This window comes from Natator depressus, chromosome 3, assembly GCF_965152275.1.
Source record: "Natator depressus isolate rNatDep1 chromosome 3, rNatDep2.hap1, whole genome shotgun sequence".
In the NCBI taxonomy this organism is placed as follows: domain Eukaryota; kingdom Metazoa; phylum Chordata; order Testudines; family Cheloniidae; genus Natator; species Natator depressus.
In genome coordinates, this window is record NC_134236.1 from 152,783,643 (window position 1) to 152,799,624 (window position 15,982).

The 15,982-nt window shown below is 39.7% G+C and overlaps 1 protein-coding gene across 1 annotated transcript in view; it reads right to left on the bottom strand.

The window, feature by feature from the left end:
- The window catches only part of KIF6 (kinesin family member 6), a 287,759-nt gene that overhangs the window by 62,818 nt on the left and 208,959 nt on the right, over nt 1–15,982 (bottom strand). Inside the window, exon 15 of the mRNA XM_074949116.1 lies at nt 10,501–10,556. Within this exon, the coding sequence (XP_074805217.1) occupies nt 10,501–10,556 (56 nt within the window). The remainder of the gene's footprint in view (nt 1–10,500; nt 10,557–15,982) is intronic.

Sequence of the window (15,982 nt, forward strand, 5' to 3'; positions counted from 1 at the left end):
TTCTTTTGCATAGAGATTGTGGGCAGAGGGGCATTCAAGTCAGCGGCACTGTTATGGGTACCCGCATGGCCCCACAGTGTGCCAACATTTTTATGGCTGACTTAGAACAATGCTTCCTCAGCTCTCATCCCCTAACACCCCTACTCTACTTACGCTACATTGATGACATCTTCATCATCTGGACCCATGGAAAAGAAGCCCTTGAGGAATTCCACCAGGATTTCAACAATTTCCATCCCACCATCAACCTCAGCCTGGACCACTCCGCACAAGAGATCCACTTCCTGGACACTACAGTGCTAATAAGTGATGGCCACATAAACACCACCCAATACCGGAAACCTACTGACCGCTATACTTATCTACATGCCTCCAGCTTTCATCCAGACCACATCACATGATCCATTGTCTACAGCCAAGCTCTAAGATACAATCACATTTGCTCCAATCCCTCAGACAGAGACAAACACCTACAAGATCTCTATCAAGCGTTCTTAAAACTACAGTATCCACCTGCTGAAGTGAAGTAACAGATTGACAGAGGCAGGAGAATACCCAAAAGTACTCTCCAGCGCATCATCAAGGATCTACAACCTATCCTGAAGGATGATCCCTCACTCTCACAGATTTTGGGAGACAGGCCAGTCCTTGTTTACAGACAGCCCCCAACCTGAAGCAAATACTCACCAGCAACCACACACCACACAACAAAAACACTAACCCAGGAACCTATCCTTGCAACAAAGCCCGTTGCCAACTCTGTCCACATATCTATTCAAGGGACACCATCATAGGACCTAATCACATCAGCCAGACCATAAGAGGCTCGTTCACCTGCACATCCACCAATGTGATATATGCCATCATGTGCCAACAATGCCCCTCTGCCATATACATTGGCCAAACCGGACAATCTCTACGCAAAAGAATAAATGGACACAAATCAGATATCAAGAATTATAACATTCAAAAACCAGTCGGAGAACACTTCAACCTCCCTGGTCACTCAATTTCAGATCTAAAAGTTGCAGTTCTCCAAGAAAAAAACTTCAAAAACAGACTCCAATGAGAAACTGCAGAATTGGAATTAATTTGCAAACTGGACACCATTAAATTAGGCTTGAATAAAGACTGGGAGTGGATGGGTCATTACACAAAGTAAAAACTATTTCCCATGCTAATTCCCTCCCCCCCCCACTGTTACTCACACTTACTTGTCAACTGTTTGAAATGGGCCATCCTGATTATCACTACAAAAGGTTTTTTTTCTCCTGCTGATAATAGTCCCCCACCTTAATTAATTGGTCTCGTTACAGTTGGTATGGCAACACCCATTTTTTCATGTTCTCTGTGTATATATATATCTTCCTACTGTATTTTCCACTGCATGCATCCGATGAAGTGGGTTTGAGCCCACGAAAGCTTATGCCCAAATAAATTTGTTAGTCTCTAAGGTGCCAAAAGTACTCCTCGTTTTTGTTTTGCTGATACAGACTAACTTGGCTACCACTCTGAAACAAGTCAGAATCCCTGTGGCAACTCTTCAGGGTAAATCCTGATCAAAGCCTGAATATGGTTCAACAACCAGGCCCTGCTGGCAAATGGAATTTTGCAGGAAAGCAGCCATGAATAGAAACACACTTGTGACAAATTGTGCTTTAACTGAACTGAGATCAGGGGATTTGCATTGCCTCCTCCTAATCATGTGAAAGCTGTGAAGGTGTCTGAATGACCTACAGAGTCCCATCCAAGCTTTTAGAGCCGGGAAAGACACGCAGATAGACTGCAGTTATCAGAATGCAAATTCAGTGCAATATGTATGTTTCACAAAATACGTTTTTAATTTTTTTTGTTGTATTAATAAACCTAATGTTTGCTGTTCATTACCAATTAAAATAGCAATCATGGAGCCAAATGCAGAAGTCTTTTCAGAGTTTTTATTCAATCCTTAATTAAGCAGAACTCCTGCCAATGTCAATAGGTGTTTTGCTTGAGTAAGAATTTCAGGATTTGTTCCATGGAATTTACAAGTCTCAGCTAGAGATAACAATTCATACTATGCTACCTGAAGGAGGAAATACTGTGTAGTGGTATTTTCAGTGGAGTTATCTGTTCATGAAATCTTCATACTGGATTCATTTACTTGTGAACTGCTTGCTTCTCATTTGATCTAGGTTTTGCCTCTGGAATGTAACATTTTTTTTCTCTTTGAGTTTCCCAGTACCCTTTTAATCCTAATTTTACAATTTTTGTTATGCACTAGTCACTTCCAATAAAATTCATTGAATATATACATCAGATATAAGACTGGAAAAATACTTGAGACTTTCTGGAAGGAAACTAGGACAGTGAATTACAACTAATCAGCAGCTATGAAGTTTCAATGTTTATTTCATTAAAACAAAATGCATTTCAGAATCCTGTGCCAGAGACTGGATATGAATTCCAAAACTGGACAATTCTTTCCTGCTTGCATTCTCACTTCCTAAATGGCTGGAACAATTTATGTCCAGTGAGCTAGTGTTTTGACTAAGAACTTTTACATTACCAGGCAATCAATAAATAATAATACTAATAATGAGCTTCTAGAAAGCAGTAAGGTGCTTTGGGTGAAATTCATCCCCGTATAGAAAGCCAGCACAAGACTACACTCCATTTAAGTCACACTTAATGTCAGGAGTTCAATGCTCCATAGGCATTGTATTGTCCCTCAACAGAGGGTGAATTTCACCCTTTGTGAATGTATATGCCCTTCCACTACAAAGTTAAAAATGCTTTTGGCTCACACATGATTTTCCGCAATTATTTAAATCCATATAATATTGACATAGCCATTCACACAACATTCCTACAATCTTCCTTGGGATTTTGTTGACTAAGTAATTAGTTCTCCTTTCTCAAAGTCTGTAATTTATGCTGGCAAGTGAGGTTAAAAAACCCTCAAAATTGATTTCTTCAACTGTAACTCCAGACATTGCCTCAGCGGTGTTTCGCAAAATCTCTGTCTTGAGAAATCTGATTGTTTTAATCTTAGTTAAGGCCTTATCTACACAGGAAAATTTTATCAGTTATACCAACAGTTATACCGGTATAATAACTATACCTATAGAGATATAGTTATATAAGTATAGCACCTTCCCTTCTTCCCACCTCCAGTGGACAGTTATCCTGGTACCTGGGTAGGGTTTTTATTTTTTTTGACACATCCAGGGTGACATAGGGTGAATATATTCAGGAAAAACAACGAGGAGTCCTTGTGGCACCTTAGAGACTAACAAATTTATTCGGGCATAAGCTGTTGTGGGCTAGAACCCACTTCATCAGATGCATGGAGTGGAAAATACAGGACCAGGTATAAATACATGAAAAGATTGCAGTTGCCTTACCAAGTGTGAGGTATTTTCCACTGTATTTTCCACTCCATGAATCTGATGAAGTGGGTTCTAGCCCACGACAGCTTATGCCCAAATAAATTTGTTAGTCTCTAAGGTGCCACAAGGACTCCTCATTGTTTTTGCTGATACTGACTAACAGGGCTACCACTCTAAAACCTATATTCAGGAAATTATTCTTCTCTACCTTGATGCTCCCACAAGAAAGTTGCACGAATGCAGCAAGATAAGAATAGGACCTTTAGGCATTTTGGACTACACTCCCTTTAACTCTTACAGGACCAGGATTTGACTCTGATTCTCTCTTCATGAAGCACAGCATGCATCATAACACCGTTTTTCAGCCCCTCCCCCCCCCGTTGTGATAACTATGCCAGCCTCAAATGCATATTTGCCTGTTCTTCCACAAGTTTCCATGCTTTCTTCCACAACTTCCATGAGCAAAACTTTAAGACCACAATTCTATCACCCTTCAAAGACTTACTTCTCTTGTGACATCTACAAAAACTCAGCCATACAATAATGGCTAGGTGAATGTGGCAGTTAGGAATAGCTGATTTTATTAAGTTTTTTAAAAGGGGAGATGATTTGGTACCATCAAACACCATCGAGCTGTGCAATCATGCAGCTGTCTAAGCTTATTTTCATTATGCTCAACTTCTTTTTTGCTTTTCCTTTTTTTGTTTGTCACATTCACTTGCTGTGTCTTGATTAAGCTGCCCTTCAGAGACACTATTACTAACCAGAGATTTAAAGAAAATATGATTTTCTTCAGATGTTTCATGTGCCAGGTGGATGAAAAGAGACTGAAGTCTCAGCAATCCCCAAACAGGATATTAATAGCAGACGAGGACACCTGGGATTCATTCTTTAGGTGTCCTTGACTTATAAAGCACCATCTTCTCTTTGAGTGAGAGTATGTGTGTGCATATGCGTGTGTGTGCAGTGGCAGGGAGAAGGGAGAAAATGAATATGCTGATGGATCTCAGGCTAAGAAACAGCAGCTCCAAAAATAAAAATACAATATACTTAATATAGTGTTTGAAACCATTAAAACCAACAACATAAAATTTTAGAATTATGGTATTACTCCATCCCTAACTCAGACAGAGTACTGCATCTGCTAAGGGATGCAGGAGTTCTCCTGCCAGATGAGACTATGTATTGCAATACCCAGGAAAGAGGGTAATCTGACTGGAACAGTAGCCTTAACCTTCAATGTTGTTTCTTTGTGGGTCTAAATCTTACTATTAGTTGAATAAAGCTTTTTCTAAGCAATAGTTCTGATTTTCCATTGTCTTGCAACTTCTGTCATCATTTTCACTAGTGCAAAGTGGGTATAAAACCCTGCCACTGGTGTGAGTGGAGAGATCTGAGGCGATAGTGTTTTACACCCACTTTGTACTCACATAAAAGGCTGTGTAAAATGTAAGGCATGGACAATCTTGACCAATACTTTATTCTTTGCCTCCTCTTATTGTTAGCCCTTCACACTTCTTCTTGTGCTACTGCCCCCACACAACTCTCACTGCCTTACTCTATCATTGGCGGTATTACAATGTATTGTGAAAATGATATAAGTGTTATGTATAAAAATTAATTATACTGTAATTTCACTTTCTAATAGTAGCACTTTGGCCTCACTGAAGAGTATGATTGCCTTGGATATTATACGATCTCATGCATTAATCAGCTTCACCATAACTTCAGAGACGTTTCAGAGAAGGCAGACCAGTGAAACATCACAACATTCCTGAGGGTACGGTTGCACAGTCAACATCACATGCACATAATCCACCCACCTAGCCTTTTTCATTACTAGAGGGCCTGTTGTTTGCTTGCACAGCTATTACTCCCACATGAGTTTGCCTTTCCTCTCCCAGCTTCAATTATAGCGTTAGCTGATTTCTGGACAGACTAAAAGGAACAGCTGCCTCCCTTTGGGCTTTCAAATACCATTTGGTCTAAATTTTTCCTCAGGAAAAATTAGACCAAATAGTGGTATAAAGATCCCAAGTAAAACAGACATTTATAGTGAAGCACTGGAAATCTTTACTAATCTTATATGCATCTACTGTATATGTGCCTATTGCATGCTTGCGTGTGAGCAGCTCTTTTAATCACTAAACTCAGCAAGAATAGACCAGCTTAATTTTCCTTGTACAGAGCATATTTTCTAAAGTCTCCTGAATGGGCCAAATTCTTCGCTGTTCTAATTCCACTGAAGTAGTGCTCCCAGCCTCTTTGCTACCACTTGATTGGGGATTCTGACCAGCAGTTTGTGCAGTTGCAGACCCTCTCACCCTGCCCCCGAAAATCTTTCACAGAAGAGTGGGAGAGAACTCTTGTGCAGCACTATTTTTCAGTGTGCTGGGAAAAGAGAATTCCTGCTGTGGGGATTCTCTGTGGATAGGATCCCCTGTGCAGTGGAATTGTGATAGTATCATGGTCTTTGAGGCTTTCTAGTAGGGCTTCCAGACTTGACCTGGAGGATACTCCCTCCCTCCCTCTCTAAACTGTACTATAGGTGCCCATCCTATGCCCTGAACACCTCACCCATAAGTTAAAAATCAGAATAAACAAGGAACTGCACATAACTATATCCACCTCAGATCAGCCTCTCCTTGACAATCTTGGAGAGGAGAGAAAATCAATGGCCCTTGCAGCATGCCCAGAAGGTTAATAATGCTGGGCTCTGGCAGACCAAGTGGGGAGCAGGTTCCAAAGCCAAGGACCCCTCACAGACAGCACCCTGCCAGCAGCCCCTTCTCATTTATATTAAGGTAGCTCCAGCTCAAATACCTCTCCTGATCTCATTTGTGGTAGCATACTACAGGCACAGAGGCAATCTCTCAAGTGACCAGATCCCAAACCATTTGGTGCTTTATGAGTTAAAAAACCCAACACGTTGAAGCCCACTTGGAAGCTTATAGGAAATCAGTGCAGATCATGGAGTAGTAAAAGAACAAAAGGTTAGAAGTTTATAGAGATTCTTGCACTCAGAGGTTTGGACTATATGACCATACCCTACAGTTTTATTAATTATTATTATTATTATTCATGATGGTCCAGATTCTGCCTCCTTTCCTCATGTTGAGTACCACCCTGCAATCAGTGGAACTACTCACAGAGTAAGATACTATTCAACATAAATCAGGGTGGCAGGATTTGATTCTCTGTGGTGCAACTGCAGAGAGGAATTAAAATAGAGGAATGCTAACTGCAGTATCTTATTACTGATATTATAGTCATTCTGCAGTTAAACTCCCACTGACTCCTAGGATGTTTTTCCTTTATCTTTTTGTGAAATCAACAACAGCAACCACAAAAGCCTACCAGCAAAAGTCACATTGTGAATTTCTTTGCTCAGTTCCAAGTGCCTTATGTGTTTTTCAAAATGCTGATGTATTTGGGAAGTGGTTGCAGTATTTTGCATACCTTCTATTGCAAAATACTGCAATACTTCCAAAAGAAAGTCAGAATGAGAGGGTAGTTATGACACACAGGATACAAATTTAGGTTACAGCCAACTACTGTCAATATCACTGTATATAATCAGACCATGTGAAATGGGCTCTACATTGCACCAAGTGGCTTACCAGGAGGTTTCCCCAATGACCTCTGTGGTGCATAGTTTTATATTATTAAGTGTAACTTGGAAATAGAAGAAACTGATATTGATGGGATCTGTTCTTCATTTTGTACATCAGCTCAGCCAGGAATGTTTTAAGGAAACCAAAACAACAATAAAAGTGACTTAAAGACCTAGCTGCAGGCCCAGATTACTATTATTGCCCCTATCAGGTTTTTCAGTATAATTTTGGCAGGTTAGTAACCTTACGTGGCATCATTAACGTTGTTCTGTCTGAATATGCAAACTATGAATTAGCCAGGCTTAACTGGAAAATTGTTTCAGACTGCTTAACTATGTAAAGTGGCCTAATTGCTCTGATTTAGCTACAAAAACCAGAATGTAACTTTCTTGACCCTAGGGTTTTAATAATTGTCTGAGAGCTGCTAATAGGCAGGTTTATTAATAGAGGTGATCTGAAAAGGCCCTGATAAACTGAAGGAATAGCTCAATATAACCTATATTATAATACCACAGTACTAGACTTCATATGCCCAGCATGTAGTTATTAAAAAAAAATCCTTCTGGGAAAGTGGTTTTGCACTATAATCTCTCTCTTAAGCCTCCGGCATTCTATTAATATTTTAAAACTATTAACAAAGTAGCCTAAGTTACAGCCTGTGATCCTGAGTTTATGAAGCGATCCATGAAGGTGGACGCTCCCATCAGCGTGGAGTTCAGCTGTTTACACTCACACAGATCCTTTTATAGGATTGGCTCCTAGGAGCCTAGGCAATACATGAAAAGCATTTATAACCACAAAATGAGAGTTTGTCTGCCTATCACTTGAAAAATACCAGATCAACTGAAACTAAAGTTAGTACAAATTGATACTATTAAAAAACCAAACCAACAAAAAACACACCTAAAGTGAGGACTTGATTTCCAAGTTTCAGCCCAGAGTGAGTTATTAGGAAAAGTTGGTTGTATCTTAGAGAAAACTGCATTTACAGTGAATTGGAAGCAGATTCTAGACTAATAATAATAATAAAAACAATAACAACAACAGTAACAATAATAATAATACTATCTTGGACTTTCATTCAAGGATCTCAAAACACTCTACAAAGATGGGTATTATTCCCATTTTACAGATGGGCAAATTGAGGTGAGAAGTTAGATGTCTTGACCAAGGTATCACAGTGAGACTGCAGTAGAATCAGGAAGAGAAACCTACAGCTCTTTCATCCCAGTCATCCACTCTAATCACTAGAACAGCAACATTTTCACAGTAATCAAACTTTAGGCAACTAAGTTTGTTTACAAGACTGTACTTTTTAGTAATGGCAGTGACCTTGCTTTAGAAAAAATTAAAGCTTTTAGAAAAGGTTTTTTTTTAATGAAAAAATCCACAATCTGTATGTTTAAATCATGCTATGTCACAGGAAATTTAAAACAAACAACAACAAACAAACCAGTAAAGTCTTCTAAAGGGTGTCCTTGGAAACAGGTAGAGGGAAAAGGGATTTCTGTTCTGATGTTTGAAAGGAGCCTTTTGTCATCTTTATGGATGTTTATTATCAGAATTACCTGCGGATGGCAGGTATGTATCTTCAAGTTCAGCACAGCTCTACTGATCTGTGCATAGTGGCAGCCAGTGATCTAAGGGCTAGCTATTTTCTGCTACTGATCCATTCTCTTCTATGCTTTATACATGATAATGGACACCAAGTGATGGTGACATTCTTCAGTGTTAATATTGAAACAGTAAATAAAAGCAATTTTGATTACCTCAGTACAGGGTTTGATAAAAAAATGATCTAACAACAAATGTTTGTAAAAGCTGCAAAATCACAATTCTGTTCGTGTTTTTGTCAACAGTTTTGGGAAAAGGAAAAGCAAACAATACTGCAGTCAAAGCCAACACTTTCCTCTAGATTCTGCTGGGATCCACTAAAACAAATTAAACGTAGCCACTCAAAGAGTGCGGTTCTCATTTTGGGCCTGTAAAACAGCATTTTGCTGGTACATACTGCCTAGCAAGATACTCTATGGGCATGTGCTACATGGGAATACTCAGGAAATGTAAGCTGAATGAACTAAAGTTGTGAATTTAAAGCACCCAAACCCCAGTGTGGATGCTGTCATTCAGAAGTAAAGTGGTCTTAGTCTACAAGTGGGAGTTCTACCAAAGCTCTGAAGCTTAAAGGTATGGCAGTGCTCTGAGTGATTATATTGCCGGTCTGTGGAAAAGGATTCTTTCTCTCAGGACCAGTGAAGATTTCCCCAGAATATAGCCTGGCTGTTTGGGCTGAGAACTAGAGAAAGCATTTGGCCCCCAGGAATATTAAAATCCTACAGTGTTGTTTCTTCTGAAAAGAGCTAGACAAAAAGGTGTTTTCCTCCTGATGCAGAGGGATTTCTCTTGAAACCCTGAGATTGTCTAATTTTGTTCTTTTGTTTAAACACTCACCCTTCTCATATGAGTCTCACATTCCTACTTATTAATTGTACAAGGGTGGTGCACAAAGGCCCGATCAGTACTGGGGCCCCGTTGTGCTAGGTCAGAGGTGGGCAAACTACGGCCTGTGGGCCACATCTGGCCGGTAGGACTGTCCTGCCTGGCCCTTGAGCTCCCGGCTGGGGAGGCTAGCCCCTGGCCCCTCCCCTCCTGTTCCCCCTACCCTGCAGCCTCAGTTCGCCACACCGCCAGTGCTCTGGGCTGCAGGGCTGCGAGCTCCTGCCAGGCAGCACAGCTGCAAGAGCTGCAGGCCTGCCCTGGTGCTCTAGACTGCGTGGCGGTGTGGCTGGCTCCGGACAGGAGGCGCAGCTGCCTGTCCTGGTGCTCTGAGCAGCATGGTAAGTGGGCGGGGAGCGGGGTGGGTTGGATAAGGAGCAGGTGGTCCCTGGAGGGGGTGGTCAGGGGACAAGAAGCGGGGTGGGGTGGGTGGATGGGTTGGGGGTTCTGAGGGGGCAGTCAGGGGGTGGGAAGTAGGAGGAGGTGGATGGGGGCGGGGGCCAGGCTGTCTGGGGATGCACAGCCTTCCCTACCTGGGCCTCCATACAGTGTCTGAACCCCGATGTGGCCCTCAGGCCAAAAAGTTTGCCCACCCCTGTGCTATGTTCTTTACAAACACACAGGTAAGCGCAATCCCTGACCCACATAGTTTACAATCTTTCTAAACCACACAGTATTTGGATATTTTCCCCATCAGATTCTGGATTGCAAATTCTAAACACTTTTCAACAGGGCTGTGTTCCACTTCAGATAAGTGACAGCTATTATCTAAACCCCCAAATGAAGAATATATTTGGCTTTCACATTATGAAATTTCTAATAATCAAAGTTTGTACTTAAAATGACCAGATCTCCTGTCATCAGCTGGGAACTAGTCTTAAAGGGACTTTTATTAGTAATGGGTTGGCTAATTTTAATCAGAAAACAGACTCTTGTTACATGTCCCTGGTGTGTTATGAATGTATGTTAAAACCAACAATTATTTAGATAGATAAGGAAATTAAAACAAATCTACTTACTTATTTTATTTCTTACTTCATTTACTTTTTCTCCGAGGGATTTTGCTTCAGCAAACCTAATGACAGAAACAGAGTAACAGGTGGAGTTACTCAAAACTACAGCTAGAAGTATTTGTTGAGAATAAATTTTCTAACAAATTAAGACTGTATTTCTGTTTGCAAATTAGCTGCAAACTCATTACTGTGAACAATTTATTATCCATAAGTAGAGTTGGTCACGTTTTTTTAGATGGAACAGATTTCCATTGCAAAAGGCAATTTTGTTCAACTTGAATGTGTCAATTTTGACAAAATTTTTGACTGAAAAAAGTCTAAATTAATCATTATGACTTTCTTGTTTTGTTTTGATAGTGTCAAAAAGTTTCATTTAATTTTGTTTTGACTTTTATATTATATGGAAATATTACTTTTAATATTACATGCAATATTTAATATGGTAATATAACACAAAAGTAAAAACAAAATGAACTGAAACAATGTCAAACTGAACTGTTTTTACTTACTGAAACAACATGCTTTTTACCTTATCAAAACTAAATGATTCGATGGTCACAAACTGAAATTTTGTGGCTTCTTTGTTTCATAAGAAGTTATGAAATTGTAGCTTTTCATTCCAATTCAGAATAATTAAAAAAAACAAACCCAAAATGTCAGAATATCTTAGGGAACAGAAATTCCAATGTCTATATGTAAAGATTCACTGAATAGTTTGGATGAAAATTTTTCAGCTTATGAGCTGTGTGCAAACTGCTGACATCACTATTCATTATTTGTGATGTGTAACTGGTCACTCAAGTCACATAGTAAGGCTCCCTAACAAAATTTTAGACGGGAGAATAAGAAATGATGAATAGTGGAAATTATTAATACTCGTTTGTCCACAGATACTCTTCTTTGTATGCAAATGCAGGTATTCGAACAAAAAACCCAGCCAGATTCCAAACATTTGTTGAACTGAAACCCATCCATATGAAAGCTTTCACACAGTCAATGAAAAGGGGCCTGAACATGGTGGAACTGAATCAATGACTTCAAAATTCAAATCAATGTATGGAAACATTATTTTTGTAGCATTCAACCAGCTCTATGCATAGCTGGAAAAGAGGTTTCAAATACGTGACATTTCCCTCAGTTTATTTCATACTCTGTCAAGGATTATAACTGATAAACACCCATAAATTAAATACCTTTTCTTTCAAGCAAATTTTTGTCCTTAATTTTCTTTTGCACTGTTCCAGTAATACAACATTTTCCTTTTACTTAATACTGCACATTTGTACCCTCCTTATACTGGCACAGATTGAGGTCTTATAGTTTTACCATCTTGGGATAGTGGTTTGACGGAAAAATTGACCTTGGTCAATACTTGGACAGGAGACCAAGGACAACCCAGCCAGCTGCAGGAAGTGGTGTTGGTGATTCAGTAAATGGCTTTTCCCTCTGTTTTTGTACTGAGCTAATTAACCCTCATGTTTCTAGGGAGTGTTGAAAAAGAAAACTGAGGCTTTGACCACTTGTGGTAATTAAAGATCCCAGGGAACTTTTCGCAAGAGTAGGGATGTTAACCCTGGTGGCCTCGCCAAGTTCTAGAGCTGGTAATTACATTCCTACAGCAAGTTTCAATTGTTTTTAACCTTAAGTCCTAAACTGGTGTGCGGTATTTCTGTGTCTTCTTAAATTGTCACTTTATTCTGTCATGAAGATGACTGCATTTCAGCGGCAGGTGAGTGATTCCTGCATGTGTAACATATGTACAGCTATTTTGGGCCCTTCTGGATGTGATATCATAACACAATGAATAACACTTTTAGTGCTGTATATTTCCAAAGCACTGTACAAACATTAACTAAACAAACCCTATAACACCCTTTGGAGGAAAGTATTGGCACCCCAATTTTAAAGGTGGGGAAACTGAGGCACAGAGCAGTTACATGAATTGCCCTAAGCCATGCAATGAGTGTAGTGCAATTCATAAGTTCCTAGCTCCTAGCCTTTTGTTCAAGCATCTATCCCACACTGTCTTCATGTAGTCTTCACAGTAGCTTCTCCACATAAAAGTACAATGGTAGTAGTTTAAGTCATGTAAACAATGGTAAAATTAGTTGACTGTTGGAGTGACAGGTGAGGCTGTAAGCTCATTGAGGCAGGGGATATCTTTTTGTTTTCTGTTTGCAATGCATAGCACAATGGGTTTCTGGTCCATGACTGGGGCCTTTAGGTAATTACTATGGTGACACAAACAAACAATTTCCTTATTTCTTATTTCATGAAAGATGACTGCAATGCTTAACTAATAACACTAACAATGTTTCTAAATTAACTAAGTTGAAAAATTCCTTGTTATCTCCTAAGGATCACATCCTCATGTATTATTCAAAATAATCTACAGTAATTGGTTTCTGTAATCTGCAGTGGTCTCTGTTCAGCCAGAAATGTGATGTAAGGCAGTATTCCTTTTCCAAAAAACTAACAATTAGCATTCTCAACAAACTTGCTTCATCTATATCCTTACAAGGTGCCCATCACCATGATATCTGAGCACCTTCCAAAAAGAGCAGCCAAAAGATAGGATCCAGTAAGTGGACTAAATTTCTCCATCTTCCCTAGGAGGCTGCTAGAATTTTCCTACCCCCTGCTTCCTTTGCCCTTTCTGTTAAACAGGTTGCAGTATCCCAGGCTGTTTGTGCTATTACTTCATCAGTTGACAGAATCACTAGCCTGCCAGTATCTAACCCTGCAATTTGTAAAGCTATTTAGGGTACATGGTATACAAAATACACTCTGTAACACCAAATTTATTCTATTTTAATGGTAAAGGAAATTATCTCTATATTCAATGGAACAGTTGAAAAAGTCCTGAGGGATTTGAGGTATATTACAGGAAAACTCCATTGTAATAATCAAAGAAGGAAATAAATACCAGAGGGGTGATTTGCTGTATCAAGGTTGTTGTGGTGGGGCACTAGCCTTGTTGTGAAATTCTGAATGGTTACTTAGATGTGTATAGTGATTCCTTGCAGGGTTTGGAGGCAAAACTACTGTACTTGACAGTTAACGGAGCCTTCCGCTGATCTGGATGAGCCCTGCTCTAGCAGAACCTGCTGCGGAAATCCACAAGTTGTATTTCTGTCTAGCTCAAACAGCAGTGGTGTAGAGTTAAGAAATATTGCTTTCCCACTAGGGAGATGTGGTTTGGGTAACTGCCCCATCTTAATTAGTCAATTTCCCCCTCAGACTAAGTATTTTGGACCACCACATTCACATTTGTTCATGCTCAATTGCTGTTAAAGCTGAATTCAGCATGGATAAGTATCCTCTACAAGAAGGTTCCTTGACACTTGCTATTTATGACACAAGTAGGGAGAAGCCTTTGAAACATTCACTTGCCATCTTCTGTTTTTATAAGCTACTGTATTTCCATGAGCATTGACTTAATACAATCAAAGGGATCTCCTGCAGTCTGGGCAGAGATCTAAGAGAAACCTCCAAATGGCCTCTTTCTCTCTCTCCTCCCAACCCTGGGCCAAATCCTGAGTTCCTTACTCACTGTTTCTTAATCTGTACTCAGGTAAAACACCTATGATTGAGTAAAAACAAAACAAACACTTCTGGGGTCAACCCACTCATTGAATTATGGAAAAAGTGTAGTTTCTGATTCTTTTCCAAGAAGAAATCTAGCATAAGGGTGCTCTCAAGGGAGACTGATCATCAGTATGTGAACATTAATGTTTACTGGTCAGTTAAGCAACTGTATTCGTGCAGTCCGTAGGAAATTCACATGTAGCCTGAGTGAGTTCCCTCACTCACAGTTCCCTCAAGAAGACTGTTGTTGCTGAGACATGGATTTTAGTTGCCATCATAAGTAAAACTCATAGGGCGAAATCTTTGTCCCATTGAAATGAATGGGAGTTTGGCCACTGACTTCAATGGTGCAAAGATTTCATCCTTAAAATGTAAATATGACATATCCTAAATAATTTTTTTTTTAAATATAAGTCTCTGTTTAATTAGTCAGTGTAAGAGCTGACTCTCTTGGAGGCCATCAAATGGGAGAACCAACACACTTAGTTTAGCACTCATTTATTACAGGCTATTAGGTGGCACAGCTCGATTCCATTAAGGATTATTCCAGACTCAATCACCATGGGCCAAATTCATCCCTTGGTAAGTACTGACCACAACAGTTAAACCAGGAGTGAATTTGACACTGTGGTATCAAAGCATATTAACAAAAGCTTGTCAGTTGAGGAGAAAAGGCAAAAATAGCCTAAGTTGGCAGATTGGAAAGTTGAGACTTAAAGAGGAAAATAAGTGGAAAATCTAATGTAGGAGAATGAAGAAACTGAGAGCTTGTCTACATGGTGTGTTTCAAATGGGACCACCAGCAGGGTCCATAAAGCCCAGACAGTGCAGGGCAAACTAGTGTGCACTAGAATTTACACCTCTGTGGCACACATTAATGAACCATGTGGAGAAGCCCTCAGACCAGCTTTACATTATACCTCTAAGTTACAATGAGATCTTGTAATTGGAAACATACGCTGGGGCTGGGTTTAGAATGTCTGGTGCAGCATGGGAGGCTAGACTGTAGTGGTTCAAATGGGACGAGTTTTCATGCATGTTTCACTGGAAAATGAGATTTAAGATTCTTCTTCACTTCAAGGAACGGATGCTAAGCGAAGCCTCTCCTCTCCTCAATGCCTTGGAAGGCACAGACATTAGTAAGCTTTTTGGAGGTCTAGTGTAGGAAGTTAAAGGCCCGGAACTCTGCCTCTGTGTGGTTACAAATATAGGCATTTAGGCAGTGCCAGTGGGCAGCAGCAGTTTTCACTTTAGAGGACAGAAATGAATAGCAACTGTTTTGTGCCAGATGCATACATGTCTGCAGGAGTGCCCCTTCTACCTCATGAGGCCACTTGTTTAGTGTTCCCCAAGGCCAGCTGAAGTGAAGGGGCAGCTAAAGTCTATTGAAATGAAGAAACCCTACATTCAGTTTCTCACTTGAACAATGACTCATTGTGTGACCTTCAAGAAACGAATCCTTAATGTACCTCAGTTTCCCCATCTGTAAAAACTGGTGAAAGACATAGTGACACACCCCTGGGAAGTTCTTTGTGGTTTACAGATGAAAAGCAATATTTACAAAGTTTAAAATACATATTTCCCTTATGCACCTTGTTTTAAAGGAGCACCTGATTTTTCTTGTATTTCAGTTACACGAAGGCACCTCTAGAAAGCATCTATATAGCTGGCTCCCAGTGCCCAAAACATCTGAATTGTTATAGTTGTTAGCATTACAGTCGAGCTCTCAATTTTATGTTAACTCACAACCAACACAAATAATATAACTAAAATGGAAATGAAAAGAAAAGAAAATTCACCCAATATAAGGTAAAAGAGAGGGGAAAAACAAGAGAAAAAAGAGAATAAAAAAGCAATTAAAATATAAATACATTTAATCAAATGCTGCCATGATATGACA